Raw genomic sequence first — 17,033 nt, forward strand, 5'->3', positions numbered from 1 at the left:
GACAGAGTACCCTGCATGCTTATGCATGGCACCCATCCAGGACTCAAACCCAACTGACAACAGTAAAAAAATCAGTTTATTTCTCTATAAAGGCAGAGCATTCCTTTAAAAACCAGGTCATTTCACTTGTGAGAGGGTAGGGGGTTGAACTGCAGGGGCAAGGCCTTCATCACATACTGCTCCAGGCCAAGAGCTGTTGCTCCCTGAGGGTGTACACTGCCTGCATTAGGAAGGCTCAGAGCACGCAGGGTGGTCCTGCATGGCCTGGGAGTGAGCAGAGTGAGGAGCATCGGTCCCCCAGCCCAAGCTGGGAGCAGCTGCAGCTCGAGGCGGTTCATGCAGGCAGCACAGGACAAGGAGAAGGTGTTACAGCCTGTGCACTCCATGGCAGCAGTGCCAGCAGCCCCCGTGTCAGGAGGGCAGTGCCAGGGCAGTGCCAGGCACTGGCTGGCCCAGGTGCAGGCACAGGGTGAATCCTGAGTGGCTGGTCCGTTGTTGCAGAGATTTGGCTTAGCCCAGGGGAGTCTTGGGGCCAGCGCTGGGTGAGTGTCCAACCCCTCCCAGCACCGTCCAGCTGTCCGGGGGCGGCCCCAGGCGGTAGCATAATAGCTGTGCTGTAGGAGAGGTCAACGGGGGCACAAGAAACATTAATTCTGAAAAGTGAGCATCAGCCCCCCCTTGCCTTGCAGAGGACATGCTGGGGGATGAGACAATGCATCACTGAAGAAAGTTACCTGCTGGGCTGTGTGCTCCCTTCTCCAGCTCCTCCACGCTGCTTTGGAAGAGAACACAGCATGCATCATACCCCAAGCATGGCCTCCTGAGACACGGCACGCTCATGACCCTGACACGGCAGGAATGGCACAAGAGCAGCAGGTACTGGGAATGCAGAAGGCTCTAAGCCCCCTTGCTACCAAACTCTCTTCCCCAGCCAGCCTGTCCCAAGACTGCAAAGCCATATGTCCTTCCCATCAGGAGCCCCATGTCCAAAAGGGTGGTGCTTCATTGGACTACACATACAGCTCCAGTCTGTGCACACACTGGTTCCTGGGTGACGCTGGCTCAACCCAACCTCAGACCTGCCAGACCCCAGCTGGGTGCCTGCTGTGATGTACATGGAGAACAGCCATGATGGAATGGGCCTCACAGGGCAAACCTCACGGGTTTCTGCAAACCTGCAGGTTAATCCACTTCGCTGTACCAGCACAGGATACACACCATCAAGCTCAGCCCACAGGCCCAGTCCACTCAAAAGTCAGTATGACCAGGCATCCATCCTGGTCCAACCCCCAGGGAAATGAGTGGGAGAAGAAGGACAACTGAATCCCATGTGAGAGGCATGTCTGGACAGGCTGGCCTCAGCAAAGACTGGCAGAAAGAGAGTAAGAAATATCTCTGGATGCATCCTGGCCATCAACATAAGTCCCCCACATCTCTGCTGTAAAAGCTGGACTGCATGGTCTGTTCCTCCACCAATCAACCAACCCTCTGTTTGCTTGAGTTCTCAGCTGATAGAAGCAGAGAAAGACCAGGAAACTCCCCCCTTGGTTCCATGCAGCTCTCCTCCATGATCGCACTATGCCCATGGCCCAAGCAGCTCCCCTTGCATGGGGCACAGGGAAGGAAACACGACAGAGTTCATTAGAGAGATCCCTGAATACAAGCAGCAGCTTACCACCTACCCAGGTAAGGTTTCATTGACATTATCATCTTCCTCCTCCTCCTCCACCTCCTGGGAAGCAAACAAACAAAAACCCACCATGACATCTCATTGCATGGGCAGGTCTCTGCCAGGAGCAAGGCTGGGCTGCTCAGATGCCGTCTGGCCCCTTCATAAGACAGTCACGCCCCAGGCACAGTACAAAGGCTTCCCACAAGCAGTGGGGAAAGACTGGAGTGCTGGGCTGCCAGAACCCTCTGGGCTTGGGCACACAAGGACAGACAGACCATAGCTTGGCCCCTCCAGGTGCAAAGCCTCAAATGCAAGCATGGACCATGCTAACAGAGCTGGTGACACAGTGCAGCTCTGCCCAGGGACAGTGGTGAGTGGGCACACCCTGCAGCTGGAGGGGCAGGCAGAGACTAGCAGGAGCAGGCTGCACATAGGTACAACCCTAAGCACTGCCAGGATGGACTCACACTGGAAACATGAGGCCCCGGACCAAGCATCCAGAAGCTCCCGGACAGGGATATAGTGAGACCAGGATGACAATGCTCTGATAGCTGTGGCCATGCAGGAGGTGCAGTGCAGATGGGCTGGGCTGAGCCTTAGCCCAGGCTGGCAGGATGATGATCCAAAGGTCCTCTCCTTCAGAGGCAACTCTCACCCCAGCCATGAAACCAGGTGTGCAGCCCAGGTCCCTGTGTGACAGGGCCAGCAGAGCAGGGCTGAAGCTACAGCAGTGCTGGGCCTGAGAGCAGAGCTTCTGAAGCACAGATACCAAGGGACTGCACCTGCTGTGTGAGCTACACAGTACAGTGCACCTCCTCACATCAGGCTGCCATGTGCGATGGGGGCTGTGCAGGGTTCTGGGAGGGCAGGAGCAGGGAGCTACAGAGGGGTCACTCTGTCCCTGCCCTAATTCCAGACAGCCCTGGACATGGGCCTGACCTGCACATACTGTACCCCAAAGTGGTGTCTGAAGGGAGCGCTCCCTGAGGGAGCTGGCTCACAGGGTCTGCCAGGCTCACTGCTCTCCAAGACAGATGAAGGGTGAAGGGGCTGATCCTGCCTAGAGCCTGGGACAGGGCAAAAGCAGCAAAGTTAGTGCCTGCAACCTGCAGAAAGCCCAGCTGGGAATGTACAGGCAAGACTGTGCGTGGGGAATGGGGAATCCCTGCAGTGCTGGCAGGAGGGTACAAACAAGGGTGAGAAGTCACTGCTCAGGGCAGGTGACCTGAGCTGGGCTACAGCTCAGGCAATGCACAGCAGTTCAGCATAGACAGCAGGTACACCTCCCACCCCAGCCAGAGATGGGCACTACCAGAGAACACAACCATAAGGACAGCACTCCCTGTTTGGTGTGTTTCACCAGCCAGGCAGCAAGCCATCTCCCCTCCAGGCAGCCCAGGACAGGATCCCACACCAGAGACACTGATTCCAGGGCTGTGCAGAGAGATATATCTGAGAAATTCCTCCTACCTGCAGTATGTGTTGCTTCCCAGAGATCAAGTGCCATCTGAAAGGCCTGGGCCACGGTCAGAGTCACAGCCTGGGCCTGTGCATATGAAAGAGACGGAATGCCTGCGTCCACCTGGGCCCTCAATCCAGGATAACCCATGAGGTGAGACCCGCCCCCCCAGCATCCCTTGATGCCTTTCTCTGCAGAATACACAGATAGAAGGCCAGAGCTCAGTTCTGTGTCTGTCTGCCCCTGGGGGCCAGCCACCCTCTAGAGCAGACCCTCAGGAGTTGGGACAGGAAATCCCCCTTTGCTCACTCCCTGCCTCTGCAGCACATAAGCATACCTGCTCCCTGGCTCAAAATCCAGCTGAGGTTCGCAGAGGTAAAGTCCTTCTGCCACTGAAGGCAAAGAAAGCAGGCCCTTACTCCCACCCACACCTCACGGAGCCAAGAGTAGAAGGCAAGTGCTTACAATCTTCTTCTTCGGTGAGAGGAAGGCATGGCACTCCAGTGCCCCGCTCTCCTGGCTCTGGGCAACATAAGCAAAGACCTTGTTCTGCAGCTTGTCTGTTGTGCAGTAGGAGATCCTGTGGGCAGAGAAGACCTGTCAGGACAGTCTGGAACCCCAGCACGGGACTTCTGCTGCACTCCCAGCACAACAGCAAGCACTGCTGACAACCTGAAGCTTTCACCTGCCCGAGCAGATCAGACAGCCCAAACCCCCAGCAAGGGCCAGAGGCCGCCTGGTACCTGCAGCAGGTAAGAAATCAATGCATCCACAGGCACTCCCTCCTGTGCCATCCCAGAGTGCCATGTAGTTTTCTGATGGCCAGCTCAAGCCAGTGTGTGAACTCAAGCTACTCAAGCTTTGGGACAAGAGGAGCACAGAAGGGTGGGTAATTGCCTCCAAGGACACAGCTGGAGGCCAGGCAGAGGGATGGTCTGACCTGGCACATCAGCTCTGGTGCTGAGACCTACATTTTGCAGCAAAGAGATGTCCTATGTCTGCTTCCCATCTAGCCACCAGACTGCACACTTACTGCCCTCACACCCAGCACCCACCGTCACCAAACCCAGCCAAAGGACAAGTGGTAGCACGAGAAATCAACATCAGCTCTCACAGCAACTGCCTTTAGCCCACCCAAGTAAGCTGCAGTTTCTGGCATCCTGCAGCCAGAAGAGTGCTCCCACAGCAGTGAAGACAGACCCACAGTCCTGTCCTATCTGCGGGGCTTTCCAGTCACAAGCCTCAAAATCCTGCTGAATGCCAGAAGAGACAAGCAGGGCACATGGAAATGATGGATAAGCTGATGAACTCAAGGCCACACAAGACCCTGCCTACACTCAGCCTCAGGCAGTGCTGGGAGCACAGCAGAAAGAGGGCACAGGCCTCAGAGAGCCAAGGAAAGACCTAAGCTTGAAGGTACTGCTGACAGAAGGCCCAGCCCTCCCTGGCTGCTCAAATTCCCATCAGTCTGCAGCTGGCTGCTGGGGACCACCCAGCCCACACCCATGTATGCCCACCTGTAGATGGAGATGTTCTCCACCATCTCCTTAGTGTCTGCATCCTGCAGTGAGATGCCCCTTGGAGACACTGTCAGAATCACCTTCTGAAACTTGCGAGCTCCGACCCGTGCCTGGCAGTGGAAAAACACCAACAATCTCTGCAAATCTGGCAAGGGTCTTCACCTCACCCCCTTGCTGGAAGGAGCCCTGCAGACTCTGTACAGTATCACTCACTTGGATACAAGATGGGACAGCAGTCGGGCAATCAGGCATGCCCTACACACACCACTCCTCAAATCTGTTCACACTACTGCCACACACACAGGAAAGGACAGACCTCACCTCTCCCAATACTTCACCCTCCTCTCTGTGCTGTGGCAGGCAAAGCTCTGCTCCCAGCCAGGTTCAGGTGTGGGAGCAGGTGGATGGGGCTGTCCTGGTGGAAGACAACTTCCTCACAGCACACTGGCAGACACCAGTAGCCTCTTGCATACCACCCTCCTCTTAGGAAGGGCACAGTCTCTCACTGGAGTTCAGGGCTAGGACACAGGCACTTCCTGGAGCGCAGGGACTGGGCTCTGAACCCAGCACACGAGGGCCCCAGGACTGGGTCTCACCGTGGCCACGATCCTGCGGATGGCAGCAGCAGCCATGTCTTCTCCTTTTGGTTTTTCTACCAGCGTCATGCCCAGATACTTGAGGGTGAAGCACATCCCCTCAAGCAGTGGCTCCTGCATATCAGCCCAGCTCTCAGGAAGCTCTACGAAGACAAAAGCCCTTAGAACCCATGTGCCAGCAGTCCCACAGCTAGTCCTGCCAGAGTCACCCCATGGCTCCCAGCAGCAGTGTTGCTCCCTGTCCCCAGCAGGACACTCTCCTAGCTCTGTGACACTCTCGTAAGAGGAACAGGAGTGGGCAGTTCACCCTTGAAGCTCTAGTCCTCTAGCCCTGGAAGTCCAGGTTCTGTCAGCACAGACAGACATCTCCTGCATACCCGCACAGGGCTGTGGATGCTGCAGCCCTCATTGCTGCCTGCAAAAACCTTGTGCTCCTGGGTCTCATCTGTTTCATTACAAACAAAATGTTCTCTGTAGTGCATTCATCTCAGTCACCTGGGCTGCTCACACACCTGAAGAGCAGCAGCATTCACTGCCAGGCTCAGATGAAAATCCCTCAACTGGCCCAGTGTAAGCAAACCCCTTGGCATCTCATCTGCAGCAGCAGGCTGCCAGGGCAGGGGCAGCTTAGTCCGCACTTGTGATCCAAGCTGGGGTGACTGGGAAGTAACTGCACCACAGAGATGCTTTGTTAAGAAAGAGATAGGAATTGCCAAGGTATGCACCACTCACACTAAGCTAATACTTTTCAGGGTTATTTTCACCTCTTCCCTGGGATTTGCTCCCTGAGCATTACTGGCACACTTGCAGAAGGGTCCAGCTCATAATTGGAATAATCTGAACCCACAGGGAAATCAGGAGACTTTATTTGCACAGCATACTCTTGCACAAGTGACTACTATCAGGGAGGCTGCCTGGTGCCATGCAGGCACCAGTGACCTCCATCCCGGCCAGTAGAACCCTGTCTGCCCCTGGGGGCCAGCCACCCTCAAGAGCAGACCCTCAGGAGTTGGGACAGGAAGCCCACAGGAGCTGGGCACTCCAAACTCTGAGGACAGTCCAAGTACACCAGCGCTGCCAGGGCAAGTGCTGCTCCAGCAAAGCCTTGGGCAGCTGACTGAGAACAGCCAGACGAGGCCCTCCTGTGCCACAGGGTACCTGCGGGGTCATGGAATCATGGAGCGGTTTGGCTGGGAAAAGACCTTAAAGCTCATCCAGTTTCACTCCCACAGGCAGGGACACCTTCCACTAGACCAGGTTGCTCGAAGCCCCGCGCAGCCCAGCCCTGAACACTTCCAGGGATGTGTCCGTGGGTTGCTGTGGGATCCTGCCGCAGACAGCACGGGCTGGCCTGGCACACGGGCAGAGGAGCAGGCGCGGCAGCCCGAGGGGCCCAAGGCCTGCGGAGGACCCCGGTGCAGCCCAGCGTGTTCCAGCGCCCGGCAGGGCAGTCCAGGCCCGTCAGCCCCCTGTGGCCCTGTGGGGCAGGAAGCGACAGCCCGGGGAGCGGGGCAGAGAGGGCTCGGCGGGAAGCTGCAGCCCTACGGTGCCCCGAGGCCGGCAGGGGCCAACCCCCTCGCCTTCCCTAACCCGGCTACCCCCACAGCCGCTCCCGCTCCCCCGAATCCTCCAGGCCCCTCAGCCTGCAGCAGGCAGCGGCCGTATTCCGAGCCCGACTGCGCCGAAATGCGGGCTCCCCGCCCGGAGCGATGCCCGGCCCCGGCCCCGACCCCCGCACCCGTCCGCACTCACTGCGCCGCCGGCGGAGACCCAGGCCGTGCCGGGCGAGGCGCGGGCTCCGCAGCACGGCACGCCCCGCAGCACGCAGCGCCTCCATAGCGGAGCGGGGATCGAGGCGAGCCGATCCCTGCCGGTGTGGCGGGGGGGGAGGTCGGTCCCCGCGGACTCGACGCACTCGCGTCAGCGCGGCGGAGGCGACGGGGTTGCCGCGGCGACGGGGGCGGGGCGAGGTGGGCGCCGGAGCGGCGGCGGAGCGGCGGAGCGGCGGCGGCGGCGGAGCGGGCCCGTGGGACCATCCCGGCCCCGGGCCCGGCCGAGGGCGCGATGCAGCTGCGGCACGTTCGGACCCTGCTGGCCCCGCAGGTCGGGCTGGGCCGGACCGGACTGGGAGGGATCGGGCCGCGGGGGAACGGGCCGGGCCAGGCTGGGCTGGGGAGAGCGGCCCTGACCGGTCTGGGGCGCGTAGCGGCGACGCTGAGCCGTGTGTGCCCGCTGAGCCGTGTGTGCCCACTCGGGTTTGTTGTGTGATGCTGAGCTGTGTGTGCCCACTCGGAGCCGTGTGTGCCCACTCGGGTTTGTTGTGTGATGCCGAGCCGTGTGTGCCCGCAGGACGGGACGGCGCGGGTGACCTGCATGGCCTGGTCCGCCAGCAGCGCTCGGTTCGCCGTGTGCACGGCGGAGCGCGTGGTGCTGCTCTACGACGAGCAGGGCGAGCGGCGTGACAAGTTCTCCACCAAACCGGCGGACGCCAAGGTGAGCGGAACCGGGCCGGGGCTGGGGCAGCTGAGCTTCCCACCGTCACACCAACCTTCTCCGCAGTACGGCAGGAAGAGCTACGTGGTCAAAGGCATGGCCTTCTCCCCGGACTCTACCAGACTGGCCGTCGGGCAGACGGACAACATTGTCTACGTGTACAGGATCGGCGAGGAGTGGTGAGTGTGCGCTGGGGTCCAGGATGCTCCGTTCCACCCTGCTGTGGGCTCCCTCAGCTTGATCCTCGCCCTGCCACGCTGCGGTGCCCATCGCCAGAGCCGCGGGGAGTCCCGCAGGTGTCCGTGGGGAGCAGCGGTCAGGTTTCCTCGGCAGAGCTCTCACGGAGCCCTGGCTGGGCAGACAGCTAGCTGGAGCCTGTGTTGCCATTGTGTGTCACAGTTATGGAGCCATGGCACACACTTGCCCCGCTGCAGCCTCATTTGCTGGCAGGAGCTGTGCTAATGGCACTCAGGCAGTTCACCAGAATTTTGGAAGCTCAGAAGCTCGGGGTCTTTTTGATTTTTTACCTCAAGTTGTGATAGACTAGCAGCACCTAAAACTTCAATGGACTGTGGCAATATCAAACCAGACCATGTATAAACAGTAAGGTGACCAGAATGTGTAGTGTTGCTGATAGTAATTTTTGTTTATATTTTTCTGCAGGGGTGACAAGAAGGTGATATGCAACAAATTCATCCAAACGGTGAGACCCGTACTTCTGTTGGAGTCCATTTTATCTGGCATATGTAGGAAAAGACAATGAGAGGTCTCTCTGCTCATACTTAGAGGTGTACTTGGCTAAATTGTCCTTGACCTTTAAAGATCCTAAGAGAATCTCTAAATTCTGAGGCACATATAGCTAATCACAGATGTCCTAATGCCTGGGTACAACAGAGTGAACTGTTGGATGATCAGTGCAATCAGTTACAAAACCTTGGGGACTACTTTAGGCATCAGTGAACAGACTGTTTTAAGGGAGTTGAAAGGGAAAAATACAGGACACTCATGACAGAGGCGAGCCATTTTTCACAGGTTTGCAACTCTAAACTCCAAGACGCCTTATTAAACAAAATGTAAAGCGTGCAGAATTAAAACTGTGATTTCCACATGCTCAATTGCCTCAGGTTTGTGATTTCCATCACGTTTGCTCCTTGGCCACCTCTGTGTTCTCCTGCTTTGGCTGTGCCTGCCTGTGTGAGAGAGCAATCTGCCCAGCAGGTGTTTGCCAAGGCTTGCCCTGAGATCCGTCTGGAAAAGGCAAAGGTATTAGGAATTCCTTGCACAGAAAACCATCAGAGTGAGAAAATACAGTGCACTGACTACTTGTACCTTTAGAGGCAAAAGTCCAGGAGCTGCCCTAGGCTGTCCATGCAAGTGCCATCACCCTGTACTCTCTATCACCAAGAAAATTCTCTGCAGGATAGGAGGAATCATCATTCATATCCAAATCCCCAGAAGACATGGAAAGAGCTGCTCCTGGTGGAGTTGCTGGAGTCTCTGTGCCAGGCTTTCCCAAGCTGTCTCTCAGATGAAGGGCAGCCTCAGCCTCCGGGTTGAAAGCTTACATCTCAGAGCTGGGTCATGGCCTACCACTGTGGTTGCTCTGGGCGCTCCAGGGAGCCCAGGGAATTGTGTCTCTGGTGACAGGAAAGCTGCTGCTCAGCCTCTGTTGCTCTGTATTTGAGCTGCTGCACTGAGAGGTCATGAGAATAGAGTGTCATGAGAAGAGAGCAACAGAGGCTTGGTGTCCATTTGTCCCTTCCCTGAACAGGGTGGCTATCCCAGGTGTGGGCACCTTTAGCCTCCCTGGAGAGATCTTTCCTTGTCTACTGCTTGCTGCCTGCCCCACCAGCTGCAAGCCCAGTGGGGGCCTGCTCACCTCTCAAGCTCAGATGCTGTGCATGGTACATGTACAGGTTTTTGTATTTTTAATATAGGAATTCAGTAATTTTTTTCTCTCATTCTCTCATTTCCCCATGCCCTTTCTACCATTTGTAACACAATAAATCCTTTTTTTTTCTTTTTTTTTCTTTTTTTTCTGGTGCTGTATGTGTGGGGTTTTACCACTGTGTCCGGCTTTCTCCTGTAACAACATTTTGTTATTTACAAATTTTTTAAATGTTCAGTCAATATGAGAGATCATTTATTGAGCCCTTTCCCTCTCCTGCCACAGGGCCCTTTTACACTCACAGTCATCACAGTGTGTGATCACTGTGGCAAGCCAAGCCTCCTGCTGAGGGCCAGGAGGACAAACAATGAGCACATCACCACAGTGTGAGGCTTGTTCCCAAGCTTTTGTTGTGTTAGAGGGAAAAACAAGAGTCTGACAGATAAGGAGGGAAACACACATGACAGTGGTCTTCGTCATTGGTTGGACATTTAAATTATGAACAGTTTGGTTACCTTGAGACATTCTGTTGTCTGATTGTAGCTGTGTTGTCTGATATGAATGATCAGAGCAGGGATGGAAGATGAGATGAATAAATGAAGGTGTATATGTATCTTAAGCAGCCCCAGATGCTTAAAATGGAACCAAGAGCCAGTGAGGCTGGTGCTGGTGGCACAGTGCCAAACACCAGCCTTCTTACTGACTAGAGTTCTGCAGGGTAGATGTGAAGGACTTTGAGAAACTTTCTTGGCCCTCTCTTACAGTTGGGTTTTGTGGTCAGCTTTATTCATTCTGACCCCACCTCAGATTTCAAGAATACCTTTGGTTTGGATTTAATGAGCCTGTTTCTACCTGACCTACTTGGTAGTGTCTAACAACCATCTGGTCAATGAAAAAATGAAGACTATTTCTTATTCATCAAATAAAGATCCAATGGACAAGTATTCTCATAGCTATTACAGAAGTTGTAGGAGTGAAATTATTTTTTTATTTTATACTTGTTGCAAAAAACCTTTTAAAACAGCCATGATTTTATACTATATGCTATTCACCAATAACATGTGGCAAGCCAATCACCTGCTCAGTGAGTAATACTCTCAAAAGAGCTCCAAACTGAACACATCTGTATAACTTTGTTGCCCTCCCATAGTCCTCCTGAGCTCAGTTACTTTGCCCCAGCTCGTTATTATCTAGTTTAAGCTTCAGCATTAAAACCAGGAGTAAGGTTTGTCCAGTATTTTCAGCTACTGTAAGGCCTGTCCAAATGCCTCATCTCTCCTGCCTGAGTAGTGTCTGTTCATGAACTATTTTAGATAGCAATGGGGCAGGAAGTTTAGTAGTGCGGAGATCTTAACCTCTCTTTTTACCTCTTCCTTTGCAGAGTGCTGTGACCTGCTTATTGTGGCCAGCAGAGAATGTCATTGTTTTTGGTCTTGCTGAAGGAAAGGTAGAAAAACTTGTAATTTGTGTAACTTTCTTTCCCTTGCTGAGTCTGCCAGGGCCTGCAAGTGGCTGGGCTGGGGGGTAAGAGGCATCCCTGGGCGCCACAGCAATAGCAGCAGAGGGATTACACCATGGACTTAAATTTTCTGGATCCCAATTTGTCCCTGGAGGTTCTACTGGATCTTTTGGATCTTTCTCCAAACCTTTCTAGAAATGTGGAAATGTGACTCCAATTTTTTTCACTTCTATAGCATACTGGAAGGCAATGAGCTTCCTGTGATTTCTTTCCCTGGTAGTGAACAGGGAAATTTCTGGGAATGTTACTTACCCTGGGGGAGATCCATGTTCCACAGACAAAAGAAACACTGATCATTTTCTCTTTCTCAGGTTCGTCTAGCAAATACAAAGAGCAACAAGTCTTCTACCATTTATGGGACAGATTCCTACGTGGTCTCACTAACTTCCAAGTGAGTGTGGCATTGCTTTGGCCTGCCCTGATTTGGCTCAGTCTCACACCTGCTGCTGACTTGGCATAACAGGGGCCAGTGTGGGAGGTTGACAGTGTCCTTTTACTGTCACTTACTTGTCAAGATAACAGCATACTGTGTATGGATGCTAACTCTGAAATAGAGAGCACAGTGCCTGTGGAAATTGCAGGCCACATAACTTTCTCAGTCTTGCCTGAGAAAGTGGCCTGGGATATCATAGGGAGGAATTAAAACAATCCTCAGAGATAGAGAACAGCCTTGCAGGTGCTGTTTGTCTGTTCCTTGTTTTCTTGCACGAGAAGGTCGAGGGGTGGTGAGCCCCACTGACCAGTTATGGTGATGTGTTAGTTTATTAACCAATAAGAGTTTCTTTTCTGTACTTTTCACGTATTGGTCTATAAAAAAAGACCTAAGGTAATAAACCGAGAGGAATTCTCCTGATCGACTCCCAGGAGAGTCTGTGTCGTTCTTCTCACCATTCCTAATAGAGTGACAGCTGTGCTCTCCAGAAGGAATTCCTTCCTAAAATCTGGTACCAGGCTGTGCCACACAGGCAGTCTGGTTGTTCTTCAAACACAGTTGAGGATGAAAGTCTCCACGAGTTTACTTTATACATTGATGTATTTGAATCTGTGACTCTATAAGGATTACTTGTCAGCTTCATGTAACTGATAACTAATATTAATCATGTGTAAGGATTAAAAAAAGTAAGGACATTCTGCCAGATAAGACCTTTGACAAGGCTATAATTAGGAAAATAACCATAAAGTGAAATTCAAAATTATTTTCATTAAGATTTCATTTTAACTACTTTAGTGTTCTTTACCTAAAAATTGAGATGTGTCATGGAGTGGAATTTTCACTTTGAAATTGTGAAATTTCAAACTGAATTTGAAAATTTGAAATTGACAGATCCATGAATGCTGAATTGCTGCAGCATCCATAGAATTTGTATTCTGTTCTTGAATCTTCTAATCTTCATTAAAAAGTGTTTCTCTGGGTACATGATCTTTGGCCTGTTCCTTCTTCTTTGCTCTCTTCTCCCTTCTTGTGTCCAGAAATACAAGACATCAGTGCTATAAAAAATGGACATAGGCCTGGAGTTTTTTGGCCAGGTGTTCTTTGCCTACATCGTGTTTCTTTTAGGGATTCCCAGTATCATAATATCCAGCCTCAGCTCTGGAACAGTTCCAGTGCAAGAGCTGTTTGACACATATTGCTGTAAGCACTTGTGAGCTTCTGGGTTTTAGTAATACAGAAATTCATTTATTGTGATTTTACATGATGAAGATACTTAACTGGTTACTCTCCTTTCCACTCTGGGTCCTTTTTCTGCTTTCTTTTCACATATACTGGCACAGGTACTCAATATTTTTCTTGTCTTTGGGGAAGGTTCCTTTGATGAGGAACGTCAACCATGACCCTGGGAATGGCTGCTCTGGGTAGGGATATGAGTATAAAGGTGCAAGTCTTACATTGCATCATCCTGTCTGTGTTTTTCTGCAGTGTTTCGGGGAGGGGAATCCTGTCTGGCCATGCAGATGGAACCATAGTGCGCTTCTTCTTTGATGATGAGGGTTCAGGTGAATCACAGGTATCAAAGATCCTTCGATGAGCAAAATTCCTATTTGCACAGCCTGCTTCCTGGCTCCAGAGCTCTGGAAAGGGATCAGACTGTGGAGGGAGTGGAAGTCTGGAGAGGAGCTGCAGGCTGTGCTTGCTAGCAAAGATTTTGGGAAGCGTCAATGGAGGCAGAACAGTGACTAGATGCTTTGGAATACACTGAAGGTGGTGGTAAGGGGAGAATTAGTGTTTTTGTGTATGAGGCATAAGGCTGTTCAGGTGTCTGGAAAGATCTGATGTTCAAGTGTCCAGGAGAATGATGCTCAAAGAGGTAGAGTTCCATTGAGTGGCTACTGTTGTCTCCACACTAAGCAGGCTGAACAACAATTCAGGGTGTTGAGCAGTGTTCAACAGTTAATGTTGAATCTCAGGCTCACATTTTGTCCTTGGACACCCAGCATTTCTCCTGAGCCTCCTGCTTCTCTCTGCCAGGAGTCTCTCTGTGCTTCAGGCTGTGGTGAAGGGGATGCTGTTCTCAGATCTTTTGTCTCCAGCTGAAGCAGTGTAAGCATGGATGCTCTCTGCTGCGATATCATGCAGGTCCATCTATACTCTGCTGTGTTGGGAGTTCAGTCTCATTCTAGTTAATGCTCTCAATCTTCTTACTGGCATTAGAATTCTCACACAGTTAAATGAATGTAATGGTTGATTCATCTCTCAGTTCTGGTTTCTGCCTTCCTACATACTAGGCAGGCAGACAAAGCTGCCCCCATGAACTGGGCTTTACAGAGGGTCCCATACCAGTCCCGCTGGGATAGCTGAGCACAGAGGCCGGCTAGGAGTTGGGGCCATTCATGTGTTCAGGGTGTTCTCATCTGCTGTAGGGTAAGTTGGCGGTGCATCCCTGTCCTCCTTACGCCCTCGCCTGGGGTTCCAGCAGCATTGTGGCTGCAGGCTGTGACAAGAAGATTGTTGCTTATGGGAAGGAAGGCAGTGTGATTCAAACCTTTGACTACAGCCGGGACTCATCAGAGAAGGAATTCACCACAGCAACCACCAGTCCCAGTGGCCAGTCCATTGTTATTGGCAGCTATGACAGGTACCCTGTACCTGATGGAGAATTCTCCTCTTTATAGTCCTTCCTTTGTCAGCCATACACAATTTTTAATGTCTCTCTTATCTCCTCTCTATCGCAGGTTACGGGTTCTGAACTGGAGTCCACGCCGCAGTGCCTGGGAGGAAGGCAAGCCCAAAGAAATAGCTCACCTGTACACCATCACAGCTTTGGCATGGAAGAGGGACGGCTCACGGATCTGTGCGGTTTGTATCATCAGTCAGGAGGCCTGAGCCCTCAAGTCCCACACCAGGGGGATGTTTGTGCCTGGGAGCAAAGTGGTGTGCTCAAGGAAGGGCTTTGAACATGGTCATATGGATGTGGTCACACGGTCACCCAGGGGTGCAGTGCAGATGCTGAGGCCAAGACCTTATTGCTAGGGAGCTGCTGCATTTGGGTGTGTGAGTGTGAAGCTGTAAAACCTTGTGACTGTTGGTATGATGGCTCACTGGTTGCAGCAGCCCTTTTCTCTCAGCAGCATGCTGAGGGCAGCATAGCTTGTCCAGAGCAGTCTCAGGAGCATTCTTTCCTCTGGGCACCTGTGAGAAGCAGTATACAAACTGATCTGCTAATTACACTCTGTGTTTCTGTGCTGTGTTTTCAGTTCAGCATTCTCTTTCTTCTTCCTTCAGCTATCAATCCTTCATCTTCCTTTCTCTAAAGTCAAATAATTCTTTAAATCTGTTTAAACTGATCTTTCTGCATATTTTCTGTAGTAAGTTGGCTAACTCAAAATACTTAAATTATTTATGAAACATGTTATTTACAATTTTTCTTTAATAGTTTTTGTATATTTTTGTGTTAAGCAATCAAGAATCTTTGAAATTTTTTCAGACCAAAAATTATTGAACATGTGAATAAATATTTTCAGAGAAGGGACTAAGGGGTAGGAGATTGGTGGAAAGAATGGGTGTATTGTAAAGAAAGAAATAAAGGTGGAAGGATTCTTCTGGAAAGGAGGAGAGAGTAGGAGGCTGGGAGAATGAGAAGTGGGAAACTGAGAAGAATAATGGGAAAGATGAGGATAAAGGTGGTTTTTAACCCCACCTCCTTCTGCCCCAGATTCTTGCCAGCATTTTGTAATCTTCATTTTTCTGAGAATGGCTCAATCTTTCTGTTGTCTAAAGAAAGTCAAAAAAGGGCTGGTCCTCCTGCATGTGGGTGCTTGAACCTTGTTTTCCAGAACAGCTGGGACTGGTGTGTTTGGGTCTCACTGCTGATCCTCTTAATGTAAGCAGGGTCTGGAATATCTCTCCTTGACAGAGTTCACTGACCACATGATGTGGTTTTATCCTCAGGGTACACTGTGCGGAGGAGTTGAGCAGTTTGACTGCTGCCTTCGCAGAACCATTTACAAAAATAAATTTGAAATTACATATGTGGGACCAAGCCAGGTAAGAGAATATCTAATGAGGTATGAAATTCCTGATGAAAATGAAATGTTTGCCAGAGCTAGATGTGTTTGGAGTTCTGCACCTATGTTCATATCAACTTGTTGAGGAAGCCATAGGGGATATGCCAGGGACAGGGCTAAGGTTGGGTGGGAATTGGCTAGGATGAAAGACATGGAGTTAATTTCCTACCTTGTGAATTTCTGTAAGGTACCTTCATGTCAAGTGCAGACTTCTGAAGTGATTTAATTTCAGCTAAATTTACCTTGTTCACAATGTGGCAGTAAGGGTGAGCTGGCAGCCTGGGCACTCCTGAGCAGTCAAGGGAGAGAGTACAGGACTCTTCAAAGGGGGCTTATCCTTGGGGGCCTGAGTGGGTCTCCAGTTAGGCTAGTAACCTGTAAATGACAAAAGTATCTACTACAACTGTCATGCCGTGCAAAAGGAATAGTAAGGTTTTTTAAAAAAGCAAAGGGAAATGATGTGACGAGATACCTAAATATCCTAGTATCATCTATTGCCTAATCTTCTACAGGGCAAGAAGTCTGCGCTGTTCCTCTGTGGAACAGAGGAACATCATGTTGCTTTTTCTCACTTTTTCTAGGTCATTGTGAAGAACCTCTCAACAGGAACTCGAGTTGTGTTGAAATCCCAGTATGGTTACGAGATTGATGAGGTGAAGATCTTAGGGAAGGACCGGTACCTGGTGGCCCATACCTCAGATACATTACTGCTGGGTGACATCAGCTCCAACAAGCTCAGTGAGGTACTGGAAAACCACTGTCATTTCTGGAGTGTCAAATGCTTACCTTCAGAACCCAGAGGGTATGATTTTTGCATGTGAACAATACCTCTATTTTCAAAGAATCATAGAATAATTCAAGTTGGAAGGGGACTTGGGAAGTCTCTTATCAAACTTACTGCCCAAAGGCAAATATTAAATTCAGATGTTGTTGCTCAGGTCCCACAATTTCTCTAGTTCTCTATTCCAATGCTTTACTGTACTCATGAAGGAAAGCCTTTATCCAAGTCTTCTTGGTATTTTGACTGCGGTTTTATGACCACTTTTCATCCTTTCATTTGGCTTCTGCCAAGAAAAGCCTGGCCTCACTGTATTAGAGGTTTCCTAAGCCTTCCCTTCTCCAGACTGAAGAAGCCAAATTCCTTCAGCCTCTCCTCACAGTGTAAACGCTTTACTCCCAACCATCTTGATGGCAGTGTGCTGAACTTGCTACAATTTATCAGTCTTTCTTTTACTTTCGGGCCCAAATACATATATGCATTCCAGATGTGAATGTATAAATCTTAGTGTGTTTAAAAGAACCAAAATAAAAAATTGTTGTAAGACAATTCATGACTGCATCGTACAGCTTATGCCAGTGCCATTTCTGGTAGCAGACAATTCA

At 51.1% G+C, this 17,033-nt stretch overlaps 2 protein-coding genes across 4 annotated transcripts in view; one reads left to right on the top strand and one right to left on the bottom strand.

The window, feature by feature from the left end:
• Positions 1-54: 54 nt before the first annotated feature.
• Positions 55-7,203, bottom strand: LOC111922259 (low density lipoprotein receptor adapter protein 1-like). Of its 3 annotated transcripts, none has more exons than XM_086875250.1 (9): positions 7,000-7,203; positions 5,248-5,390; positions 4,649-4,761; positions 3,597-3,711; positions 3,143-3,218; positions 2,627-2,739; positions 1,683-1,732; positions 735-772; positions 55-614 (listed from the first exon to the last, which is right to left on the bottom strand). In XM_086875250.1, exons 1-9 carry the CDS (start codon positions 7,082-7,084, stop codon positions 511-513), a joined length of 837 nt encoding a protein of 278 aa, XP_086731376.1. In that variant the 5' UTR covers positions 7,085-7,203; the 3' UTR covers positions 55-510. The 3 variants fall into 3 exon arrangements, with proteins under 3 accessions (XP_086731376.1, XP_086731375.1, XP_086731374.1); XM_086875249.1 differs by having other exon boundaries at positions 735-775; XM_086875248.1 differs by having other exon boundaries at positions 735-844.
• A 6-nt stretch (positions 7,204-7,209) lies between these two features.
• IFT172 (intraflagellar transport 172) overlaps positions 7,210-17,033 on the top strand; it is a 37,352-nt gene continuing 27,528 nt past the window's right edge. Inside the window, exons 1-11 of the mRNA XM_086875230.1 lie at positions 7,210-7,350; positions 7,597-7,740; positions 7,807-7,919; positions 8,404-8,443; positions 11,010-11,075; positions 11,459-11,538; positions 13,066-13,153; positions 14,007-14,221; positions 14,319-14,442; positions 15,535-15,630; positions 16,232-16,393. Of these exons, the coding sequence (XP_086731356.1) occupies positions 7,312-7,350; positions 7,597-7,740; positions 7,807-7,919; positions 8,404-8,443; positions 11,010-11,075; positions 11,459-11,538; positions 13,066-13,153; positions 14,007-14,221; positions 14,319-14,442; positions 15,535-15,630; positions 16,232-16,393 (1,167 nt within the window). The 5' untranslated portion in view covers positions 7,210-7,311. The remainder of the gene's footprint in view (positions 7,351-7,596; positions 7,741-7,806; positions 7,920-8,403; positions 8,444-11,009; positions 11,076-11,458; positions 11,539-13,065; positions 13,154-14,006; positions 14,222-14,318; positions 14,443-15,534; positions 15,631-16,231; positions 16,394-17,033) is intronic.

The sequence above is a fragment of the Cyanistes caeruleus genome, chromosome 2 (assembly GCF_971803275.1).
Source record: "Cyanistes caeruleus chromosome 2, bCyaCae1.hap1.1, whole genome shotgun sequence".
In the NCBI taxonomy this organism is placed as follows: domain Eukaryota; kingdom Metazoa; phylum Chordata; class Aves; order Passeriformes; family Paridae; genus Cyanistes; species Cyanistes caeruleus.

Excerpts from the sequence above, each read along its gene's own strand:
- LOC111922259 (XM_086875248.1), bottom strand. The coding sequence starts at position 7,084 with ATGGAGGCGCTGCGTGCTGCGGGGCGTGCCGTGCTGCGGAGCCCGCGC. Across the intron at positions 3,712-4,648 it reads GAGAACATCTCCATCTACAG|GATCTCCTACTGCACAACAG; the intron begins GTGGGCATACAT and ends CTCTGCCCACAG. Across the intron at positions 2,740-3,142 it reads GGAAGCAACACATACTGCAG|GCTCTAGGCAGGATCAGCCC; the intron begins GTAGGAGGAATT and ends GCCCTGTCCCAG.